The 26,210-nt window shown below is 42.4% G+C and overlaps 1 protein-coding gene across 2 annotated transcripts in view; it reads right to left on the reverse strand.

Moving 5' to 3' along the window:
* Positions 1-26,210, reverse strand: part of SORT1 (sortilin 1) — a 127,479-nt gene that overhangs the window by 72,512 nt on the left and 28,757 nt on the right. For both annotated transcript variants that reach the window (XM_056557847.1, XM_056557846.1), the window contains exons 2-3: positions 19,363-19,419; positions 17,400-17,473 (exon numbers count right to left, since the gene is read on the reverse strand). In XM_056557847.1, coding sequence (XP_056413822.1) covers positions 17,400-17,473; positions 19,363-19,419 — 131 coding nt within the window. The remainder of the gene's footprint in view (positions 1-17,399; positions 17,474-19,362; positions 19,420-26,210) is intronic.

Genomic DNA, 26,210 nt, shown 5'->3' on the forward strand with positions numbered 1-26,210 from the left:
TAAGTGAGAGGAAGCAGAGGATGAGTATCAATAGAACTGACACAGTAGCACAGCAATGCCCCAACTTACACTTAGGTCTTATTTTATATAGCAGATCATGGATGGGGTCATAAACTAGGAGATATTAGGAATTATCAATACAGTAGATAAAACAATTATGGCTTCAAACAGTGCGTTTCTTTGCTGCCCAATACATTGCAATATCATACAGGTACTATCAGTATTATTCAATTAACTAAATATTCTGAAAAAAAATCTGCCTCACTATAAACACTAATGTAAATTTTAAAATTGGGTCGTCCAATGAAAAACAACCTTATCCTTTATCTCCAGGATTGGGGATTAGTCTCTCTGATTACAACAGGGGGCAAACTGCTTGGACTCCCCACGATCTCCAAAACGGGGTCCCAGCTTTTTTAGAGAGAGCCTGCTGCAGAGGACCTGCACCATTAATTTCTATGGGAGCGCCAAAGATACTCGAGTACAACAATATCGCCTCTAATTAGATACAAGCCTTATTAACTAATCCTTGCCAGGGAATTACTTGAAATCAATAATGGTCCCACATTGCCACCTACTGCCCGAGAAGTAAGTAAACATTGCTTCAGTCCCATGGCCAGAACATAATCTGTTGGATAAGGTAGATTTGATCCTATGCTGAGGGTATAAAAGAGGGCGGACAGGAAAGACACAGAAAGGAAGACTTTTTGCAAGCTCCTAGGGCTCCAGTAAGTGCGGAGCCATAAAGAAATATTTCTCTCTATTCTGAAGACATGGCTAATGACGATGATAGATTATCCCCTGAACCCATCTTTCCAGAATGAAGAAGCTGTTACTTCAATTGATCTCTGTTCGTATATTGGCAGCTCGTCTTCTATTGCAGATGAATGTAGGGGTTAATTTATACCAAAACAATCAGATGATGCAAACAGATTAGAGGATGTTCCTTTACCTATTTGAAATTAATAAAATCCCACAAGAAAACCCACTTTTATAAGTTTTCTTAAATTAAACAATTAAAGGGGGTATTCCAGCTTTATACATCTTATCCGCCATCCAAAGGATAGGGCATAAGATGTCTGATCGCAGGGGTCCAGACGCTGGGACACCCACTATCTCTGTGCAGCCCCCGGAATTCTGTGGCGGGTGCTGCCGCCGAGACAGAGATGTCATTTTATGGCCCACCCCCTTGTGACGTCACACCCCTTCATTTCCATGGGTAGTGTGCAGCTGTGCTAAGGAAGAAGATGGCCAGAAGGGTGAAGGAGTGCTTAAACAAGGGACTGGATGGGAAGGAAATCACAAAAGAAGAAGAAGACAGAATAGTTTATAGGAATAGGCTTAAAGGAGTACTCCGGCCCTGAGACATCTTATCCCCTATCCAAAGGATAGGGGATAAGATGTCTCACCGCGGGGGTCCTGCCGCTGGGGACTCCCGCAATCTTGTATTTGCCACCCACCTATTTGAGCTGCACGCAGTGGTGCCAGCTCACAAACAGCCGCGTGGTAACCACGTCGTCACGACTCCGCCCCCACTATGCAAGTCTATGGGAGGGGGAATGACTGCCCTCACACCCCCTCCCATAGACTTTCATAGCGGGGGGTGACGTCCCGATACTCCGGCACCGTTGTTCGCCACCCGGCTGTTTGTGAGCTGGCACCGCGGCGTGCAGCTCAAACAGGTGGGTAACGAATACAAGATTGCGGGGGTCCCCAGCGGCGGGACCCCCGTGGTGAGACATCTTATCCCCTATCCTTTGGGTAGGGGATAAGATGTCTCAGGGCCGGAGTACCCCTTTAAGGAAGAAAAAAAAAAGAAAAATAAAAAAAAAACAACAACCACCCAAAAACAAACTCATAGACCTCTAAACTACATGCTAACCAATGCTAAAAGTCTAACCAATAAAAATGAAGAACTGTACTTGAACTATGTCTAACGAAATAATAACCTAGTGGGAATAATGCAACATGGCTGTACAATAGCTTTGACTTGGCGGTTAAAATGCTGGTCTATTTAGGAACAATTGTAAAAATCGGAAAGGGGATTGCCATAAAGGGGTATTCCCAGAAAAAAGTTTGTTTTTTTTTAGATCAACTGGCTCCAGAAAGTTGAACAGATTTGAAAATTAGTTCTATTAAAAAATCTTAATCCTTCCAATAATTATCAGCTGCTGAAGTTGAGTTGTTCTCATCTGTCTGGCAAAAGTGCTCCCTGCTGACATCTCTGCTTGTCTCGGGAACTGCAGGTTTGCTATGGGGATTTGCTTCTACTCTGGACAGCTCCTGAGACAGGTGTCATCAGAGAGCGCTTAGAAAAGAACAACTCAACTTCATCAGCTCATAAGTACTGAAAGGATTAAGATTTTTTTAATAGAAGTAATTTATCAAATCTGTTTACTTTCTGTAGCCATTTGATATATAAAAAAATAAAAATAAAAATGTTTTTTCCTGGATAACCCCTTTAAGCTTCTTTCACACTATGCAGTTCACTCGTTATTAAACGTCTGTTTTCTGTGTAAAAAACAAAACGGATGTTTAATAACGGATGAAATAAAGGGTGCTAATGGCTGAATAAATATTCATCCATTAAGACCCCCTTTTCCCTCATGTATGGCCGAACACCTCTGCCTACAGACTCCCACAGCCGGGACTACTACTACTCCCATCATGAAACAGACTTGTTTCCATGATGGGAGTAGTAATTCCCTGGCTGCGGGAGTCTGCAGACAGCTAGGGAGGCTACTTTAGTGTTTGTACTACTAACCCCCATCATGGAACAGAGTCTGTATATAGCCTATATATCTATATCTAGCCCCCCAGCAGCGCATTAGATATGACAACCGCCAGCACATTAATAAATATATACCCCCCCGCCAGCGCATTAAATATATACCCCCGCAGCGCATGTATAATGTAGCCTTGCAGCGCTTCTATATACCTATGCCACTGCAGTGCTTTATGTGAAAAGCATTCTAGCAGCAGCATCGGCCGCCCGATGTTTCTGATAGAAATACTTATCATACATAGGGCAGTGCCGGCATAAGCGCTGTGGGGGGGGAGGCAGATAACGCTATATGTCTGCACCCCAGCGCTTCTATATACATATACCCATGCAGCGCTATTAATGAAAAGTATTTCTTTTAGAAGCGCATAGTGCCGGCAGCCCTCTCCTGGCACTATACGCTCTTTATAGAAATACTTTTCATTCATAGCGCTGCAGGGGTACATGTATATAGAAGCGCTGTGGGGGGCAGATAACGCTATATGTCTGCCCCCACGCGCTTCTATATACATAAACCCCTGCAGCGCTATAAATGAAAAGTATTTCTATAAGGAACGCATAGCGCCAGGAGACGGCTGCTGACACTATGCGCTCCTTATAGAAATACTTTTCATTAATAGCGCTACAGGGATATATGTATATAGAAGCGCTGGGGTGCAGACATATAGCATTATCTGCCCCCCACAGCGCTTCTATATACACATGCCGGCACTGCCCTATGTATGAAAAGTATTTCTATCAGCAGCATCGGGCGGCCGATGCTGCTGCTAGAATGCTTTTCACATATAGCGATGCAGTGGCATAGGTATATAGAAGCACTGTGAGGCTACATTATACACGCACTGCGGGGGTATATATTTAATGCGCCGGCAGGGGGGATATATTTATTAATGTGCTGGTGGGGGGTACATATTTAATGTGCCAGTGGGGGTCATATCTAATGCGCTGCTGGGGGGCTAGATATATAGGCTATATGTCTGCCCCCCCTGCAGCGCTATATATCTTGCCCCCCACAGTGCTTTTAATATAGATATGGCCCCCTGCTTCTCACAATGTTCATTTTTAAATCTCCCTCTGAGAGCCCTGAATGGCTCCTCGGTACCGGCCATTCAGGGCTCCCCGCGGGGGATTCAAAAATGAAAGTTAAAACACACTGATACATCGCAGGGTTGCGCAGCATGCCGCCCGCTCCCCTGCACTGCAGGAGTCTGCTGATGTCACCTCTTCTGAGCATGCTCAGTAAAACTAAGGACGTTATTATAACGGGCATTAACGGGTGTATTTCCTAACGTATGTCAGCCATAGACTTCAATGCTATAAATAACAGACGTTAATTTATTGTTAAGTTATTGTGCACGTCATGTTATTTCTCCCCTCACAAATAATATCCATTATTAATGACGGGCACGGGTCATAACGTGTAATATAAAAACACCATAGACTTGAATGGGGTTGTTTAACGGACATTTAAAATGGCTTTTCAAACGGGCGTTTATAACAGGTGAACTTCTATAGTGTGAAAGGAGCCTAAATGTAATGTAAAGTCTAGTCTAAGAGCTACACTGCAGGAGGGAAATCATAAGGTGGAGTCATTAAAAAGTACATCTCATGATCTTGTTTAATTTTATAATCCTCCCAGTTCACTGCCCCCATCATGATAAACCACCCCTCCCTTTATTTTTATTATTTGTTAGTTTTCTACCTTGATACTGTTGGGTATATTCTGCTCAGTCAGATCCACAGACTTAGAAGGGGCGTTACCCAGCAGTCGTGACATCATCTGAAGCCATACAGGGGAGAACTTCCTCCCTCACTCTGCTACACACACTCCAAAGCAGTTCAGTGTGAGATTAGCCATGATTGGCTGGGGCTGCACCCCTCAATAGAGTTTTTTTTTTTTAATGAGAGTGCCGATTTAAGGTTAGAAATACATGGGGGAAGATTTATCAAAGCTGTCTATTTCCCGCATCAATATAGACCAAACTACAGAGCGTTAGGCTGGTCTATTGTGCGCTTAATTTATCAAAAGGAGTACGGCTCTCGATAAATTCTGTGCACAGACTTCCAGATCTATGCTTTAAACCTGCTCCAGAATGGTCTGACATTCCAGCATACTTTCAGCCGATGCGACTTGTCGCTGAAAAGTCGCTTTTGATAAATTCAGCACCAATACATTTTTCCGTCTAAAAGACTAGAATGCATCATGTTCTAAAAATCCTCTAAAGCAAAAGTCGCAAAAAAGTCGCACATCTTTAGACCGTTTTTCTGTGCGACAAATTTAGAAGGGAAAAACCAGTCTAAATCCTTTGATAAATCTCCCCCATGTGAAGAAAATAAATATTGAGAGGAGTTTGCTATAATCCACCAAATATAACGGTAGCAGCAGAATATCAACTATTGAGGAAAATAAAATCGGGCAGCAAATCTCAATAAGGTTGTTATTATGGGGGACTTTAACTTTTCCTTTAATAGAGGATCCTTTTGTGGAGCCACAAAAACAATAAATTCAGAAAGGCAAAGTTTGATCAGCTTAAAGAAGCCATTAACATTATAGACCGAGATAATGTCCTCGAATATGATGCATTTAAAAAGGTACTAAAATAGGAAGGCAGTGAAGGAGCATTAACCCCTTAAAGGACAACTGTAGTGGTCAAAAATCCCTGCCCAAATGTTCCCCAAACAAAAGTTATACAATTCAGTCAATTAGTTCTATTTATCTATATGCAGCCGTTTCTGAGATATTAGAGTTGCCAGCATAGCCCAGTAGTCCTGCGTCCGTCCCCTATTCATTACATTGCAGCCGCCATCTTGGGGATGGAGATCTCTTCCTCCCAGCAGTGTTTGTGCTCCCCCTAGCCTCTGTCAGGTCCTCCCTGCTTATGCATATGCATGAGCGGGTGCTTTCTGAGGCAGCCATAGGCTCATCCTCAGAAACGCCCCTATCTGTAAGATTCAAGCAGGGGGAGAATGAGGACGTCCACAGCTCCTCCCCCCTCCCCTGCTCTGTCTACATAGGACCTCACTTATCACGGGGAGGATTCAAGTTTTCATGGGGGAAACACAGAGCAAACCACAGAGCAGGGAGGGGAGGACGTGTGTGTGAAGGAGACATATTACACTGCAGGGGCTGGTGGTGTATAGACTACAGGGAATAAATATCATACTGGAGATGATTCTGTGTGTGAGATGGGGGACTACTGAATGACATGCTGGGAGTTGTAGTCCCTGTTATGTGTGTGTGTGTGCCAGTGTTTCCCAACCAGGGAATGCTGGGAGTAGTAGTTTTGCAACATCCGGAGGCACCCTGGTTGGGAAACACTGGTGTATGAACTACAACTCCCAGGAGACTACAGAGATACAATAGAGGTGTTGGTGAACTACAACTCCCAGGAGACTACAGAGATACAATAGAGGTGTTGGTGAACTACAACCCCCAGGAGACTACAGAGATACAATAGAGGTGTTGGTGAACTACAACACCCAGGAGACTACAGAGATACAATAGAGGTGTTTGTGAACTACAACTCCCAGGAGACTAGAGATACAATAGAGGTGTTTGTGAACTACAACTCCCAGGAGTCTCCTGATACAGTAGAGGTGTTGGTGAACTACAACTCCTTTATACACTCAAACAGCAGAAAGCTGACAGGGCATGCTGGGATTTGTAGTCTTGCAACAGCTGGAGGCACCAGTGGAATTCCCAGCATGCCCGAACAGCATATAAAATAACTGGGCATGCTTGGAGTTGTAGTTGTGAAAAAGATGGAGGGACCCCTATCAGGACAGTTTTATAGACAAACAATTATGTTTTTTTTTTACCATTTTTACTTTCACTATCCACTCTCCAGTGCCCACACTACAGTGAGCACGGAGGCAGCATGGGGAGGGGGAGATGAGCAGAAGGGGAGGGTGTATGCATAGGGAAGGGAGATGTGGGCGTTACAATATAATAATTTGCTCGGGGGGATAGAACAGGGGGAGGGCAGCAGCTTACAGGAAGTAAGCACAAGGCATGATGGGAGATGTAGTTTTTCTTTCACTTGTCCCCAGTAATTCGTGTGCTGATAACGGGAGAACGACTGGGCCAATTTTGATGGGGGAGGCATCGTTGGAAAGGTCTTTCAAAGACCTATTAAATGAGGTAAAAAAAAGTTTTTTTGCCCAGCACTGCAGATGTCCTTTAAAGACATGGCCCATTTTGGCCTTAACCCCTTTAGGACCAAGCCCATTTTCACCGTAAGGACCAGAGCATTTTCTGCAAATCTGACCACTGTCACTTTAAGCATTAAAAGGGTGACTCATTATAATAAATTTTTGCTAATGCCCTTCTTATGGTAAATACAAAATATTTCTAATATACTTTATTTGAAAAAAAATGAAGTTTTCTATGTTTTATTTGTGCTTAAAGCTCAAGAGCACATTCTCCCCCCCCCCCCCCCCCCCATATTATACACAGATGTAGGACTGGGTCCAAACACAGGAAGTGCAGCCTGGAGTGCTAAGGGCGGTGTGTCCAGCCTCATCTAATCATAGCTCCTCTCACACTTAACTGCCATATGCTGTTGGTTGGACACACCTGTGTTTGGGCTTCGGTCCTAAGTCTGTGTATAAGATGGGGGGAAATGCGCTCTATAAAACAGGTTTCTATAAAACATTTTAACCAAAGTATATTAGAAATCTTTTTTATTTACCATAAGGAGGGCAATAGCAAAATTAGTTTTAATGAGAGTGCCCATTTAATAACTCTGGGATGCTTTTACTTTTCATTTTGATTCAGAGACAGTTTTTTCATGACATTCTACTTTATGTTAGTGGTAAATTTTCGCCGATACTTTACTTGGTGAAAAATTCCCAAATTTGATGAAAAATGTGAAAATTGACATTCCAAATAAATTATATATTCATTCACATATACATAATGTCTACTTTATGTTTGCATCATAAAGTTATCTCCAATACCCTTTGGGAGGATAAACCCCCCTGACGCCACCGGAAAGGATACCACGTACCAATATTATAAATAGTAGCACGTACGAGAATACTGCCACTAGCTATTTAGCCCTCGACAAAGCCAGTTCAACTGGTGAAACGTCGGGCGGGCTGGCATATAGGTTTTAGCCAGTGACTAAGAAAATATCTACTTATGTGAAAGCTAATTACTAATGGTACAATAGCGGACACACTTGGAGGAACTAATATACATCTGCTCTATATAGAGTGATACATTACATAGGAGGGTGTGAGAGACCCCCTATGAATTGGCAGCAGCACCCATTATATTATTAATAATGAATTAACTTTGGCAAGGCAATTGCTGTTCTCACACAGTCTAATGAGAAAGTGTGAGAGACCTTCTAAAGGGTTACTACTATAGTTAACCTCCACTGACTTCACCTATAAATATAAAGGAAGACAACAAATAGTCTCCTCTCATAAGTTGGTGATAAAAGGCATCTGCTATTCAACCATTAGTAAGGGTATTATCCCATAACCAATACATAAAAAATCCAAGATATAAATAGAGTCCCTGATAATTTTAAAATATCACTATTTGTCTAATGTGTCTTCAGTACCCTAAGTTTTAATGCATATCAATAAAAATTTTAGTGGTACCCTAGTATAGGGTTCTTTTCCCAGAGGGGTTTTGTCCTCCCAAAGGGTATTGGAGATAATTATTGACGCCCTGGGATCCACATAGGATATATGACTTTGCATCATAAAGTTGATATGTTTTTACTTTTGGAAGACATTCAAAGTATAGCAGCAATTTTCCAATTTTTCACTAAAAATCTGAAAATCTGAATTGTTTTAGGGACTAGTTCAGTTTTGAAGTGGATTTGAAGGGCCTTCATATTAGAAATACTCCCATTATAAAAACTGCACCCCTCAAAGATTTCAAAATGACATTCAGAAAGTATGTTAACCCTTTAGGTGTTTCACAGGAATAGCAGCAAAGTGAAGGAGAAAATTCAAAAATATTCATTTTTTACACTCACATGTTCTTGTAGACCCAGTTTTTGAATTTTTACAAGGGGTAAAAGGAGAGAAATCCCCCCAAATTTGTAACCCAATTTCTCTAGAGTAGGGTAATACCTCATATGTGGATGTAAAGTGTTCTGGGGGTGCAGTAGAGGGCTCAGAAGGGACAATGGGATTTTGGAGAGTGAATTTTGCTGAAATGGTTTTTGGGGGGCATGTCGCATTTAGGCAGCCCCTATGGTGCCAGAACAGCCAACATGGCATACTATTTTGAAAGCCACACCCCTCAAGGAACGTAACAAGGGGTACAGTGAGCCTTAACACCCCACAGGTATTTGACGACTTTTTGTTAAAGTCGGATGTGTAAATTAATTCTATTTTATACATTTTTTTACTAAAATGCATTTTTTTCCCCAAATGTAATTTTTTTTTACAAGGGGTAATAGGAGAAAATGCTCCCCAATTTTTTTTAACCCCATCTCTTCTGAGTATGGAAATACCCCATGTGTGGACGTCAAGTGCACTGCTGGCGCACTACAATGCTCAGTAGAGAAGGAGTTACATTTGACTTTTGGAAAGAAAATTTAGCTGAAATAGTTTTTGGGAGGCATGTCGCATTTAGAAAGCCCTTAAGGTGCCAGAACTTCAATATAAAAAAAAATAAAAATAAAAAAAAACAAAAAACAAAAAAAAACACTATTTTGGAAACTACACCCTCAAGGAACGTAACAAGCAGTACAGTAGGCCTTAACACCCCACAGGTGTTTTATAAATGGTATTTAAAGTGGGATGTAAAAAAAGAAAAATACATTTTTTTTTTTACACTAAAATGCTGGGTTTACCGAAAAATTTACATTTTCACAAGTGTTAATAGGAGAAAATGTCCCCGAAAATTGGTTTCTTCGGAGTAAGGACATACCTCATATTCGGACATAAACTGCTCTGCAGATGCACACCAGGTCTCAGAAGAACAGGAGCGCCATTCGGCTTTTGGAGTATTTTATCAGGGGCCTTGAGCAATTGCAGAGCTACCATGGGGCCAGAACAGCGGGACTCCCACCTCAAGTGCCATCATTTTGGAAACTACACCCCTCAAGGAACGTAACAAGGGGAACAGTGAGAATTTACACTTCACTGTTGTTATGAACAGTGGGCCGTAAAATGACAAAATAGGGTTTTTCAAAAATGCCGGTGTTAGCCCAAATTGTTCATTTGCACAAGGGGTAATAGGAGAAAATGCCTTCCAAATTTTGTAACCCCATTGCTTCAGAGTATGAAGATACCCCATATGTGGACGTAACATGCTGTGCGGGTACATAAGAGGGCTCTAGAGTCATAGAGCTATGTTTGCATTTGAGGCCTATGGCAAATCAGTAGCTGACTGTTACATACATTCAGTGGAAAATAAAAGAAATGAACACTCACATGTGACACCATTACAGACAGTACCCCCCCCCCCCACCCCCCCCGGGAAGGGTGTATTGGCGGGGAACTGGACAATTTGGAAAGGACTGGTGTTCCCTAAATTTATTTTTCAGGAATGGATGCAGTGTACTAAGAGATGGGGGGGGGGGGGGGGTTGGGGGATGAAAATTGCTATTTTACTACTGATATGCCAATTATGTTCCCAGAATGATCATCCAGATCATAACCAAAACTAAAAAGTTATGCCCGTCCCAAACCATATGCTCTGAATCATCATTCTGGGAATGTGATGTGTGTGGCCGTCCCTAACCTGTTGCCTCAAATGTGCACCTAGCTCAGGTGGAGAAAGAGCGCTGCGCATTTGAGGCAACATAAAAAAGCCCCAATGATAGTTACTCAGTGACCCAAGACCCATTTTCGGAAAAAATACCCCCAGAGGTCTCTGGTACACTTGTCTGGGGGTGGGGGTGGGGGGGTCAGACTCCTATTACGAGCGGCATGGACGCTTGAATTAGTGTTGGGCCCTGGGTCACTATCATGGGGTGTGTGTGGCCTCGCCTAGCGGCGTCTCTGCCGCCTTGTAGTGGGCTCGTCATCAGTACTAGATGAGGAGGACGACGAGGAAGAACACAGAAAAGTTGGATCTTCCTCGTCCTCACTGGCAGATTCGGTGTCGGAGGCAAGTAAAGCATATGCCTCCTCCACCAAATATGCCCGGCGAGCAATCACTTTTTTTTTTTTTTTTTTTTTTCTATCATCTATGGTGGCGGGTTTGAAGTATATATGTATGTGTTTGTGCAAACTATATAATGATGTGTAATAAAATATCACACACCATTATAAAAAAAAAAAAAAAAAAAAAAAAACACAACAAACGCAGCACCCTGAAGCACTAACAGGGCCCGGGTCACTCTGCAAAATGTGCGGCGGATCCTTAAGGACCTATTAGGGGGGCAGGGAAAATTTTTAACCTCCTACCTTTCCCTCACACACACAAACTCACCCTGAACTAAAAGGTGGCAGGAGGCAACTTTTTCTGCCCTGAGGGGAACAGATCTGGTAAGAGGGGGGTTCCCTGGCTCCTTCTTTCAGCTCTGCCTGCTGACTGAGCTGGGTGGGCTGGCAGAGCTGAGAGAAGGTGACATTAACGCCTCCAGCAGCCAGCAGCTATTGGTCGGTATAGTACACCACCAACCACACATGACCCGTATGACCGGAATCGCCGGAATTCATGACTTGCATTGAGGGGGTGGGGCGTGACACGAGGGGGCTGGGCTATGACATCACGAGCTCCAAGCGCCTTCTCCAGTGTTCAGAACAGTTTGTTCCAAACGCTGAGCAGCGAAGTACCCCTTTTAAAGAGATTTGTAAAAAAAAAAATAAATAAATCTCAATCCGTCCAGTACTTATCAGCTGCTCTATGCTCCAGACAGAGTTGTCAGCAGAGAGCACTGTGGTCAGACTGGAAAGAATTATACAACCTACTCTGGGCCATACAGCAGCTGATAAGAAGTACTGGAAGGATAAAAAATTATTATTTTTTTTTTTAATAAAAGTAATTTACAAAATTTGTTTAACTTTCTGGCACCAGTTGATTTGAAAAAACGGTTTTCCACTGGAGTACTCCTTTAAGGACTGGGACAATTTTCATGTTTTTGTTTCCATAATGCATAATGCATTTATTATTTCACCTACAGACCCATATGAGGGCTGGTTACTTGTGCAACCATTTGTACTTTGCAATTACATCTTTCATTTTACCATAAGATGTACCATGAAACCAAAGAATGAATATTTGTGGCTGGAAATGTATAAGAAACAGGGCTGTGGAGTCGGTAGATAAATGTTCCGACTCCGGAGTTTTCTGTGCTTCTAACTCCGACTCCTCTGTATTAATATGTGAATGTATTTTATACATTCCTTGAAGGAAAGAAAGGCAACATACATGTCATTACCACAGGACTACTGTCTGGGAAGCCAACAGTCTACTGTATTGAACAGTTTGTGTGCTGATCTGCTGCTGAAGATAGGGCAGTGGGAGGATCCAGGAAGGGGCATTTATTATAAAACATGATTTCCCTAGTAGAATCCCATAGTCAAGTTTAAAGGGGTACTCCGACCCTAGACCTCTTATCCCCTATCCAAAGGATAGGTGATAAGATATCAGATCGCCGGGATCCTGCTGCTGGGGACCCCTGGGATCGCCACTGCAGCACCGCGCTTTCATTACTACTCAGAGAGAGTTCGCTCTGTGCGTAATGATGGGCTATACAGGGGATGGAGCAGCGTGACATCATGGCTCCGCCCCTCGTGACATCACGGCCCACCCCCTTAATGCAAGTCTATGGCAGGGGGCGTGACGACCCCCTCGCGGCTCTTCCCATAGACTTGTATTGAGGGGGCGGGCCGTGACATCATGAGGGGCGGAGCCGTGATGTAACGATGCTCCAGCCTCTGTATCGCCCATCATTACTCGCTCGCTCTGTGCAGTAATGAGCGTGCGGTGCCGCAGCGGCGATCCCGGGGGTCCCCAGCAGCGGGACCCCGGCAATCTGACATCTTATCCCCTTTCCAAAGGATAAGTTCGCTCTGTGCGTAATGACGGGCAATACAGGGGCCGGAGCATCACTACATCACGGCTCCGCCCCTTGTGATGTCTAGGGGCGGAGTACCCCTTTAAGCTAACAATCGAGTTTACACGTTTTTATAGCCTTAGCTGAATGGCAGCAGTTTTTCCAATGGTTTACAGCTTCAGTCTTGAACTATTGACCCTCCATTCCCTTCACTTAAGCAAGTGTCTCTAGTCCTGCAAAAAACATATTTCCTTAATCCCTTAGTGAGAGGCTAGGTTACCCATGGGTTCCCTGTAACAGCAGGACAGAACACTATGGAAAGTATAAGTATTGCCGCTCCTAATTGAGCATTGTGTGCCAAATAGTAAAGCACATGAAAAGCATGCTTCTTCACAGTCACTCAACGTGTTCGTTTTGCGGTTACATGAGGCACTGCATGCATTGATCTTTATTCTTATAGTAGAGAATTTATTAATTATAACTTTTTGTAAATTGGGACAAATTTTTTTTTTAATTCCTATCTAAAATTTAGTAAGAGTCGGAGTCTGTATTTAAATTTCTTTTTTTTTGGGGGGGGGAGGGGGTTGGTGTTGGTTTTTACATAGTGCACATCATGGTAAAATTATACATTATCCTGCCGGTCAATTCAATTAAAATGATACTCAATTATATTGTTTTTCTATTATTGTACTACTTTTAATTTTTTAAATATATATATATATATATATATATATATATATATATATATATGCAGATTTCTTTTAAACAAAATTTATAAGCATAAAATTTATCTTTTCTGACCCCTATAACTTTATTTTTTAGTATACAGAGATGTATGAGGCCAATTTTTTGCGTCATGATCTGTTTTTATCTGTCCCATTTTTGCTTTGATGGGACTTTGATCTTTTTGGTGATTAAAAATCAGTATTTTTTTTTTTTTTTTTTTACGTTTACATGCAGAATCAAACATTTTTAATTGTTTGGAAATGTATGCAGGCGGCGATACCAAATATATGTTTGTAAAATGTGAAAATAAGGGTAATTACATTTTTTTTTTCTCAATATAAATTGTAGAAACTTTATTTTTATTTACTTTTTTTTTTAACACTTTTTAAGTCCCCATTTTGATATGCAATTATTAGATCGCATTTACTGCGATCCACTGATATACCCTGGCTAAGCCAGGATATATAAGTGAATCGGCGATCGTAAGCAGGTAAGGGGATCCTCCTCCTCCATTTTAGCTCAAGGAACCCTGCGATCATGTTGCAGGAGTTCCGTGAGCCTCTCCGAGTTACCGCAGAGGTTTCACTTTAGACACCATGGCTGAATACAGCTTTAAATCCTGTGCATTAAATCTGCGCAGGATACTGTACATCTGAATAGACCATAAAAGAGTTAAAAAAAGAGGCCTGGATACATTTCTGGAGAGTAACAACATTACATGATACGGATACTAGATTTATTAAGCAGTATAAATCCGGGGATTTTTACTGATTATAGATGATCGAAGTTACAGTAATTCGATTCGTCACAATCTTCTTGGCTCGGCAGTTGCTGACTTTAGCCTGCATGAATGAGTTCAGCTTTCAGGTGCTCCGGTGGGCTGGAAAAGGTGGATACAGTCCTAGGAGAGAGTCTCCAGCCCACCGGAGCACCTGAAAGCTGAACTCATTTATGCAGGCTACAGTCAGCAAGAGCCGAGAAGTTCACGACAAAATCGAAATACTGTAACTTAGATCATCTCTAATTGTCATATTGTGCAGCTTTTGTACGGTTACTAGTCACAGCAGCAGAGGTAGTAGTAGCGGCAGTACAGTATAACATCATGGACAGTTGTGCATCATCATCAGATGTGCAGCTGTGTAGGGATAGAAGCAGCGGTAACAGTAGCAGTATAGCATGGAATTTGTTGGGCCAGGCAGGCAGTGGCATCAATGGGCCGTTGTCCACATACAGAACATATTATTGGCGTCAGCCAGAGGTGTGTGAAAATCCACACCTGATTCAAATTCACAGAAGGTAAGGTTTTACACACTTTTTGAGGAGAATTTAATTTGCTTTGGTGTGACAATTCTACTTGCTGGAGGACGCCATCCTCCTCTCTGTCATCTCTGACAGTACACTGCTAGAGAGTGAACACGATAATATTTCAATAGCAAACTGGGCTAGTTTCTGCCATTGGTCCAGTCTGTTAACCAGTCAGGGCTCTGTATATCTGCCATAGAATGGGCATTGTCTAAGTAGGACTGAACCTGTTCAGGTGAGGCATATATTTGCTGCTGTGTGTCTACTTGGTCCAGTGGATGGAAAAAGTGTTCCATCATATTCATTGCAATGTATCTGCTGCTGTTTTTGCCACCTGTAGCATCAAGGACAGTGCAACTGTGATTCAGCTGGGAGCAGAGAGCATCTTTCTGTGAAGAAACATGTCTGGAAGGAGCTGCGGCAAGCTGGGTATAGGGCAGATCGTGGTATCACAATTTTGACTCTTTTTGTGTTGCCAGAATAAACAAACAAACAAAAAAAATAAAAACTAATTTTGCTTTATAGTAAGGATCTAAAAGCAAGACGATCCAATACTCATCACTCTGTGTGACGCTAGAAATATGGCTGTTTGCACATAAGCAAGTAGGGTGGTGGTGGTCCTCATGTTGTCACAACATTCCACAAGGACTGTCACCAACACCTCCCAACTGTGCTTGAGAAAAGTCCATATTCATCCATCACTAATTCAATTCTTTTTCAACCTTTAGCTCCTAGTCCTCCTCCACATAAGGATGGTGAGCGAGATGCAAGATGGGAAAGCTGTTCTTCCTACATCCTTGTTCCATGATTTAGAGCATTTGGTCTAAGATATCAGGAGGATCATTTCCTATTAATACATTTTGTAGGATCTACAAAAGGCTAGAGAATCAAACATGCATCCATAATAAGCTGCCACTGCTGGAGCGAAAAAACAAAACACCTTAGTAGGCTGGTATAGCCAAATAAACATGCAAAATAGAAGAGGGTGTCATATACCATAATCCAATCTAATGGTCCCTGTTAATAGTAGTGCCTGAATATGGACTCCACACTAGATTCAGCCAATACAACGAACAATGGGGTCCCTAATATAAAAATATATATCTTTATTGTTGATGTTAAAATTCATAAACTACAATTAAAAAGGTGTAATCACACCCAGAAAAAGCAGCCTCAACAGAACAGTCACACTGAAAGAGCATATATAAATAAATAGTGCATGTATAGACTTTGCAAGCAGTAATATAAGAGATGACAAAAACGCATAGAAAAAAGCAGTCGGTACAAAATCTATCTGTGCATGTGCCGAGTCCACAAGATCAATGATGCATAAAACACTACATGCATGTACACTTTTCTTTGTACTCCATACCTGGTTGCCGCGACACACGCTTAACACTATCAGAACCAAATAAGTTTATCTTCAGACCACAAGACATTGTTTTAGTAATCCATTGGGGGCATTCACCATTGTAGGTGTAAGTGAAGCATTTTCTACACTTTTTTTTGTGCTGGTAATGTGTAGGAGCACCAAATTTATTAAATGGTCGCAGAGCATTTGATAAATTTTGTGGAGGTCACATTTCCTGAAATTTCACTCTTCACGTACACCAAGAAGCTAATCCTGGGCTGGTGTAGTTTAGAGACTTTTCGGTGGGTTTGCACATTATTTTTTGGCACCTTTTCACAAAAAGTCTCAGTTGATAAATTCATTACCACTGCATAAGACTAACTTTAACAGCTGGTCTGTACAAACAAACAAAAAAGTGTAAATCAAAAAAAGGCACAACAAAAATAGTCTGAGGTGCAGCGCTGCACGAAAATAAAGAAATCTACACACAAAAAACAGCTCTAAAGACAATGATAAATTGTCCTTAGTCTGCTTGTCCTCAAACTGCTTGAAGGCTTTCTTGTTCCTTATATTTAGAAGGACCCTTATAGAATGACTGCCATGCAGACCAATCTGATGTATTGTGCAGCATTTAGTCTGTGCTGACCTACCAACTCTTCTACCTCTGCAGCAATGCTGGCAGAACTCATACATCTATTTTCTAAAGACAACCTCTAGATAGGACACTGATGCTGAGCACATGCACTCAATTTGTTTGACCTTGGTGAGGCCTGTTATGAGTGGAACCAGTCCTGTGAAACTCCTGTATGGTCTTGTTCATCATGCTGCAGCTCAATGTCAGGGTCTTGGCAATCTTCTAATAACCTAGGCATCTTTATGTAGATTAACAGATCCCCAGAAAGTTCTTTTCCAGGGTAAAAACCCTTGAAACAATAATACTAACAATAACTACAACAACAACAACAACAACAACAACAGGTGGCCACTAAGGGTCTCTCTACAATGCAAAATGCGCCTGACGGTCCGTCACCACTTGAATTTAATCTCTGGCAACCTGTCTCCAAGTCAATCACCCTTATGGAAGTGTGCTGACAGACAGCTGCTGATTGGCCAATGTCCCATGCGCACTCGCAAGTCAATGCTCTGTTATGCAATGTAGGGGTGGAAGTTGCCACTTGAAACTCTCACTACAATACAATAGATGGCTATTGCTAATGCAAGGAAACAGGTCTCTGCAGAACTCTACCATACATTCACTTACCTCCTGTATAGCTTTGACTGCCCATAGGAAATTACAATCATAGGAAGCCTATAAGTTGTTAGCACAAGGATAACCTAGGAAATAAATAAAAAAAATTCAAGCATTTAGTAGACACACAATTTAGTAGAAAAGTATCTGTGCAAATTAGTTGGTGGATGGATATCAAATGTAAAATATTCACACATGTACCTGTGGAGAAAGGGTAAAAATGCAACACAACTGATGGACCAGTAAAGACGCAACTAAAGTATGGCACAACACAAAGTCTCAAAACCTCATAAAATTGCAATTGCAATGTGTTTTTTTTGCCTTATGGACACAGGACTCCCCTTTTAACATTCTTGTATCCTAGCTGTCGTTGAAGCTGTATGTAAGGAATGCTTACTGATGGGGGTAACTGAGGGAGCCCAATTTTCTGTCTAAACACCTAGATACCATGGTCTAAGCTAAGGGTTAAACTGATAGGATACGTGGCAACTCTGAGCCACTGTTGACTGTATAAAACAGCTGACAGCCCCTCCGCAGCAGGCACACTTTACTAAAGATTAAAAAGGTAAAATTAGAAAATAACTATTACATATCAATCACTGCTGGGTGAATGACCCCCAAGCACACAGCCAAGAAAGTACAGAAGTGGCTAAGGGACAACTCTGAAAGTCCTTGAGTGGCCCAGCCAGCTGGTACTAGGGCCATGGATTTTAATTTGACCTGAGCTTTAGCTTCACGAGTTAGGAGTCCTTCCCTTGTTTTACGCAGTTCACTGTGTGTTCAAACATGTCATCTTGATACTTGCCATCTTCTGACCCCTATAACTTTAAAAAAAAATTCAGGATACCAGGCTGTGTGAGGACTTATATTTTGCCATGATCTGTAGTTTTTATTGGTACCATTTTGGTTCTACTCAGACTTTTTTTTTTATGCGGTTATTCTATTTTTTCTGGGATGTGATCAAAAACCATCAATTCTGGGGTTTGGTATTTTTTTTTTTTACGTTTACGCCATTTATCATTATATTTATTGGTTTGGACATTTTCACATACTGCAATTCCTAAATATGTTTATGGTACCTATGAACAGCATTTATCCATGAAATCTGTGCTCTGTTGGTAGAGGCTGCTACAGACAGGTTCTATCAATGGGAGCAGATCAACAGCCATGGAGACTCAGGTAAGCGATATGGCTTCCAAGACAACCAATCTCCTGGCTGCAATATTGTCGTGGCCAGGAGATTCGACCCATTGTACCACCAACAATAACTGTAACCTGCATTTAGATGCTACTGTCATCTTTGACAGCAGGATTTTAATGTTTAAAAAGGAAAACTGTGGGCCTGTTCACCCACACTAAACCCAATACACTTTAGCGTGTGTGTGCGTGTGAGAACAGGAGTCCAACTAGGGGTCACTTAAATATGTTCAGTAGGTCCTGAGATATATCCCCCAAGATCCTCTGCTAAATTCAGCGAATCGCCCACTCAATTTACATATTCATTGTCTGTGACACCACTTCACTAGGATATGGAGTCACAGACTAGGAATATGTAAATTGAGGAGGTGAATCCTTGTCCCCTGTGCGTGGTTCACTGAGTTTAGCAGAGGATCTTCTGGGGGACATATCTCAGGATCTACTGGACATATTTAAGTAAGTGACCCCTAGGACTTTTGTTCCCCCACCTTATAACCCAGTGTATTGGGTTTAGTGTAGGTGAACAGGCCGACAGTTTTCCTTTTATAGCCACCAGCAGCAATCACTACATGGTGGCTATTAGTTATGATCCTCACCTACTAAAATCAGTTGGGGGTCGTCCAGTATGGAGAACAGTCATGGGTTCATATGACATGTCTACTATGTGTATACATGGACAATTTGTGGAAATAGGATTGTAAGTCCAGCTGTGGATGAAAGATGATAATTCACTATTGCTAGCACTATATTAACAAATGTACAACTTAAAATTACTTACGCCTGTTCCATCTCCAACCCACACCAAAGACAGCTCTCCATTTTGGTCAAATGTGCCCTGAATAAAAAATAATAAGCATAAATAAGTCAATACTGTTACTACAAATTTGTTATGCATTTATAATGGCAAGTCTATACCTAGAAAGCTTAATTTAACAATTAGACTCTGGTCACATTTTCGCTTCAGGAATTCCATTGAAGTTCAATGGCTATAAAATTCATGCAGAACTTTAATGCTGAATTCCGCACAGAAATTCTGGCGTATGAACATAGCCTAAAGTTCACACCAATTATCAGCCAAATATTAGGTGTACGAAGGTCTCCTGACTATGCCCTACCAACAGATGTAGCCTTTGTCCCAGGTGGAGAGTAGCCACTGCACAGAGAAAACATGCATTATTAGCCAATGATGTATGTTAATGGTGGAATCAGGATAACTAGTTGTTGGCCAAAGAAGTGCTGGGCCAACCGCTATATAAAAGTGTAGGAGCAGCTTGAGGGCTATGAACACAAAATCAATAGTGGGTAAAACACACACAAAAAAAAAAAAAAAAAAAAAAAAAAAAAAAAATGACCCAAATCCTTTAATTAGTTGTGTCTGTTGATTCCATTTATGGTTTTGGATAAAAATACTTTCCAAAATCTAAATGTAAACATAACCTATTAAGAGGAATAGGTCAGCTGTATTTGCTGTTAAGAACTACAGACGCTGTTGGATAGCTATTAGGGTATAAACGTAAACTGATAGCTGATGGTCAAACTTGTGGAATCTCCTTCTCAGAAAGTCACTCCAAGATTTCATCCTCCAGGTGGTAGCATGAATGAACTGGGGGGGGGGAGGCTGCAACCAACATCTACCTTGTATCACACACTGCCCAAAGTTGTGCTTGTTCGCATAACTTCCTTCGGTAAGCGATTTACTTTTGCACGCTTCCCGTTGTCCCACTGTATCACACTATGGAGCGCTGTGCTTTCTTTCTAGCTTCTCAGAAAGTGTCATATAGGCAGAGCAGAGCTGCTCAAGCGCCACATCCTGGCATGCGTCCTTGCCTTACCTCCTTAAAGTGTCCCTGTCATTTAAAAAAAATAAAAAATAAAAATAACACACACACACACAACCTTGACATGTCACATGTTTTAATAAGTTGGTAGTGAGACCCCCACGGATCAGGAAAATGAGCAGCTAGGAGCACGCTTCACTTCTCAGCGATCTACATCCTCTGGGCCCATTATAAGTCTATGGGGCCGCAAGACAGAACACAGAGACTTTTCCTCGCTTGTTCTCCTGATTGATGGAGATTTCACTGAGACCCTGACTGATTAAAACATTTGACATGTCTCTCTAACACAGTGTTGTGGAAATATTAATGGTTTGTCACATGTTTGTCTTTATGGTGGTCTTCATATAACGGGATATAGCTCAGTCCATCATTGCTGTATCGTAGCTACAGATATGGTATTGGTCAGTAACACATGAGCATGTGCTATGTCTCTGTAGGTTGATTCATCAAATTGTAACTTACTGAGGTTGACAAACTATGCCCCCATTGCCTCCCCCATCCCCGGTTTTATAATTACCTGTTCCCGGAGCCCATGCTACTTCTTGCTCCTGCTGCGTCCTGCGTTACGCTGTGCGCAATGACGAGTGACAGTTCAGGAGGCCGCCACCGGAGCCAGATGTGGAGTGGACCCCGGGAACAGGTAATTATAAAACCGGGGATGGGGAAGGCAAAGGGGCCGGTGCGGCGGCCGCGGTGCAGGGAGCAGTGGCGGTGATAGGTCTCAGGACCCCTGGACAGGCAGGGGGAGAGAAGCGGGTGGCGGCGGCGGCCTGTGGCACCGCAAAAGCCACTGCAGTGCATTGATGTAAAGCACCCGCTTTAAATCAATGATCTGTTGGATTGTTTTGTATGTCTTTTATTATGAAAATTTGTTCAATAAAAATTTTCTGATTTAAAAAAAAAAAAAAAAAAAAAAAATGATGTATGGCATCCGGCATCCATTGAAAGCTGCGTTTCCCTGTCAGGTGTCGTCTGGCGAGTTCAACCATCCGGTGCCAAAATAGAGACGCTAGATGATTGTGAACGGTCACATTCAAATAAATGGGATCAGTTCTAGAATCAGTTTCCCTCCATTGCACGTTTTTAATGAAAATACAGAAGAGGACTATGCCAATTTAATCCTGTTGGCATACATGTTTTTTACATTTTAATATCCAAGTAAATGTAAAGTTATGCACATGGGAAGGAAAGATCCATTGTGAGATTATATATTAAATGGGAAAACACTATGGACGATTTACATGGAAAAGGATGTAAGAGTTAAAGTCAATAAAACAATTGAAGTGTAGCAACCAGTGTCAGGCAGCTGCTGCCAAGACAAATAAAATCATGGGGTGCATCAAAGGGGACATAGATGCCCATGACAAGGAAATAATTCTACCGCTGTACAAATCACTAGTCAGACCACACATAGAATACTGTGTATAGTACAAGAAAGATATAGGGGAGCTGGAGAGGGTTCAAAGATGGTCAACCAGGGTAAGGCTGGGTTCACACTACGTTTTCTCCCATACGGGAGCGCATACGGCAGGGGGAGCTAAAACCTCGCGCTCCCATATGTCACCGTATGCGCTCCCGTATGTCATTCATTTCAATGAGCCGGCCGGAGTGAAGCGTTCGGGCCGGTCGGCTCATTTTTGCGCCGTATGCGCTTTTACAACCGGACCTAAAACCGTGGTTGACCACAGTTTTAGGTCCGGTTGTAAAAGCGCATACGGCGCAAAAATGAGCCGACCGGACCGAACGCTTCACTCCGGCCGGCTCATTGAAATGAATGACATAAGGGAGCGCATACGGTGACATATGGGAGCGCGAGGTTTTAGCTCCCCCTGCCGTATGCGCTCCCGTATGGGAGAAGACGTAGTGTGAACCCAGCCTTACCCTGGTTGACCATCTTTGAACCCTCTCTGAACCGAACCCTCTTTGAACCGAACGTTTCACTCCGGTCGGCTCATTGAAATGAATGACATACGGGAGCGCGAGGTTTTAGCTCCCCCCTGCCGTATGCGCTCCCGTATGGGAGAAAACGTAGTGTGAACCCACCCTAATACGGGGAAAGGGAGGACTACAGTACCCAGAAAGATTATCAGTATTCGGGTTATTTAGTTTAGAAAAAAAAAAGATAGCTAAGGGGTGACCAAATAACTATGTATAAATATATATCAGGGGGAAGTACAGAGATTTCTCCCATGATCTGTTTATACCCAGGACTGTATCTATAACAAGGGGGCATCCTCTACATTTTAGAGGAAAGAAGGTTTCTACACCAGCACAGACGGGAGTTCTTTACTGTAAGAGCAGTGAGACTATGGAACTCTCTGCCAGAGAAAGTAGTCATGGTGAACTCAATAAAAGATAAAAAGTGGCCTGGATGCATTTCTGAAGAGTAATAACATTATTAATGTGGCCAGATGGTTGATCCAGATATTTATTCTAATTGCCATATTTCCCCCCCTAGTATAGGGCAATTGGCATCAGCCTCATAGCGGTTTATTGCCTTCCATATAGGTTGAACTTGAAAGACTTTTTTTTTTTAACCATGAATTATGTTACTATGTAAGGACATGTGGCCTCCCATGACCTGTGTTTTAGTAAATCCTTGTATTCTGAATAAAAATAAAAGTTCTAGCCCATCTTTTATTATAGCTGTGCGTTGTTCCATTTCTCTGTTATTCTTCTATCTACTTACCATATTTATCGGGGTATACCATGCACCGGCTTATAACACGCACCCTCATCTTTCCAAGTTTATCGGTGTATAATACACAAATAGACTAAGGTTTTAGTAAAAAAAAAAAAAAAAAAAATTTGTGTTATACTCCAATAAATACGGTAAATCTTTGACCACTGTATCCTTACCCTGTGAGCTTTGATTGTTAAAAGGACACACGCCTAAATTGTAACACTCAGTTGACTCTTGACTCATACATATATTTCTAGTAATAATAACAGGAATGGCACAACACAGAGCTGATAGAAAATACAGTGGTCCCCCATCATACAATACTTTCAACATACGATGGCCTCTCAGAGCCCATCGTATGTTGAAGGCAGCATCAGCGTGTGTCAGGGCCATCGCGAAGGTGGCTATCCGGCAGTGCGCACTGCTTCAGCAGCCGCCACACAGCCGTTTAACCCGTTGCAGTCTACGGAGACAGTGTATGGCGCAGGCTTCGGAATCGAGCCCGAGCCATACCGGCCCGACCCACAGCTGATTCCTGTAGCTGGAGGCCAGGTATAATACTCGACATGCGGCGATTGCTGCGGGCGGCTATTAACGCTTTAGATCACCATTAACCCTTTAGATGAAGCATTCAAAGTTGATCGCTGTGTCTAAAATGAAAGTAAAAGCTTCCCGGCAGCTCAATCGGGCTGATTGGGACCCTCGCGGTGAAATCGCGATGTCCCGATCAGCTAGAACATGAGCGGAGGTCCACTTACCTGCCTTTGTCGCGTCCGATCGACGATTGCTCCAAGCCTGAAATCCAGGCTTGAGCAATCGACCGGCGATAACACTGATCTTTGCCGTGTCAATGCACAGCAATGATCTGTGTATGAGATTAATATGTGTAGTGTAATAGCCACTAGGGGTGGGCTATTACACTGCAAAAAAAGTGTGAAAAAAAACCTTTCCCTAATAAAAGTAAGAATCACCCCCTTTTCCCATTTAAAAAAAAAAATAAATAAATGTGTAAACAAACATGTGGTATTGCCGCATGCGGAAATATCCGAACTATAAAAATTTACTAACCGCACAGTCAATGGCGTACGCGCAAAGAAATTCTAACGTCCACAATAGCGTATCTTTGATAACTTTTTATATCATGAAAAAATATGAATAAAAAAGTGATCAAAAAGTCTGATCACTATAAAAATGGTACTGATAAAAACTTCAGATCACGGCGCAAAAAATGAGCCCTCATATAGGCCCGTATGCAGAAAAATAAAAAATAAAGTTATAGGGGTCAGAAAATGACAATTTTAAAACGTATTCATTTTACTGCATGTAGTTATGATTTTTTTTTTTTTCAGAAGCAATACAAAAATCAAACCTATATAAGTAGGGTATCCTTTTAACCTTATGGACCTACAGAAAAAAGATAAGATTTTTACCGAAATGCAATGCATAGAAATGGATGCCCCCAAAAGTTACAAAATGGCATTTTTTCTTCAATTTTGTCGCACAATGAATTTTTTTTCCGCTTCGCCGTGGATATTATGGTAAAATGACTAATGTCACTGCAAAGTAGAATTGGTGGCGCAAATAAAAAGAAAAAGCCATAACATGGGATGTTAGGTGCAAAATTAAAGAGTTATGATTTTTTGAAGTTGATGAGGAAAAAATGAAAATGCAAAAATGTAAAAAACACTGCATCTTTAAGGGGTTAATATTAGAGATGAGCGAACTTACAGTAAATTCGATTTGTCACGAACTTCTTGGCTCGGCAGTTGATGACTTTTCCTGCATAAATTAGTTCAGCTTTCCGGTGCTCCGGTGGGCTGGAAAAGGTGGATACATTCCTAGGAGACTCTTTCCTAGGAATGTATCCACCTTTTCCAGCCCACCGGAGCACCTGAAAGCTGAACTCATTTACGCAGGAAAAGTCATCAACTGCCGAGCCGAGAAGTTCATGACGAATTGAATTTACTGTAAGTTCGCTCATCTCTAGTTAATATTGTATGTTGAGGGACCACTGTAAGTTTCACAATTGTTATTTTAGAGCAAGTACAGTATTTACTAAAAAAAGGCAGGTAAGGAGAGGTCTCACCACAGATACAGTAGCTGCAGGAAATAAAAAAAAATCAAAATACCAGATTTTATCCTGTGAAGCTCAAGTTACCAAGAGGCGGAGAAGTGAAGCGCACCGAGACCCCTACTGATCAAAACTTTTGAAATGTCTCTAACATGTCAAATGTTTTTATAAATGAAAGGAACACTTTAATAATGTAAATTTTTTTGGGGGGGAGGGGGGGGGGAATATGTTATTCAGCTTAGGGTTACAACGATTAAAATCGATAAAAATCAATAACAGGATTCATTGTCCACAAATCCAGTCAATGAATTGAGCTCCAATTTGTTAAGGGACATTTTGAAAAATAATTAAACATTTTTATTTTATTTTTTTAACCTCTTCAGGACATAGGGCGTATGGATACGCCCTGCATCCCGAGTCCTTAAGGACCGAGGGCGTATCCATACGCCCGTGGGAATTCCGGCCCCCACCGCTAGCCGGTTGGGGACCGGAGCCGGATGCCTGCTGAAATCGTTCAGCAGGCATCCCGGCATATCGCCCAGGGGGGTCATTATGCCCCCCCATGTCGGCGATCGCCGCAGATCGCTGGACAATTCAGTCCAGCGATCTGCGGCGATTCCGGGTCAATCGGGTCTCCGGTGACCCGGAATTACTGGCTGTTCGGGGCCGTCTCTGACGGCCCCGAACAGCCAGAGCCTGCAGGGGTGAGGTGGCACTGGTGCCACCTCACGATCGCCCTGATTCGTCGGCCGGATTACCGGCCGACCAATCAGGGCGCCTGCTGCGGGTGTCACTCCCGCACCCGCTCCGCCCCTCTTCCGGAGGACGTGAGCGGGTGCGGGAAGACGACCCCCGGTGCTGGGGACCCCGATCCCCGGCGCCCCTGTTGGGATCGGGGCCCCAGGAGCAGCTGCGGCGGCGAGGGACAGCCTGCGATGGAGCAGCAGCAGGAGGTGAGTTACAGCCTCCAGCTGTTGCTTAGCAACAGCTCCCAGCATGCAAAAAGGGCATGCTGGGAGCTGTAGTTATGCAAC

The sequence above is a fragment of the Hyla sarda genome, chromosome 2 (genome assembly GCF_029499605.1).
Source record: "Hyla sarda isolate aHylSar1 chromosome 2, aHylSar1.hap1, whole genome shotgun sequence".
NCBI lineage: Eukaryota > Metazoa > Chordata > Amphibia > Anura > Hylidae > Hyla > Hyla sarda.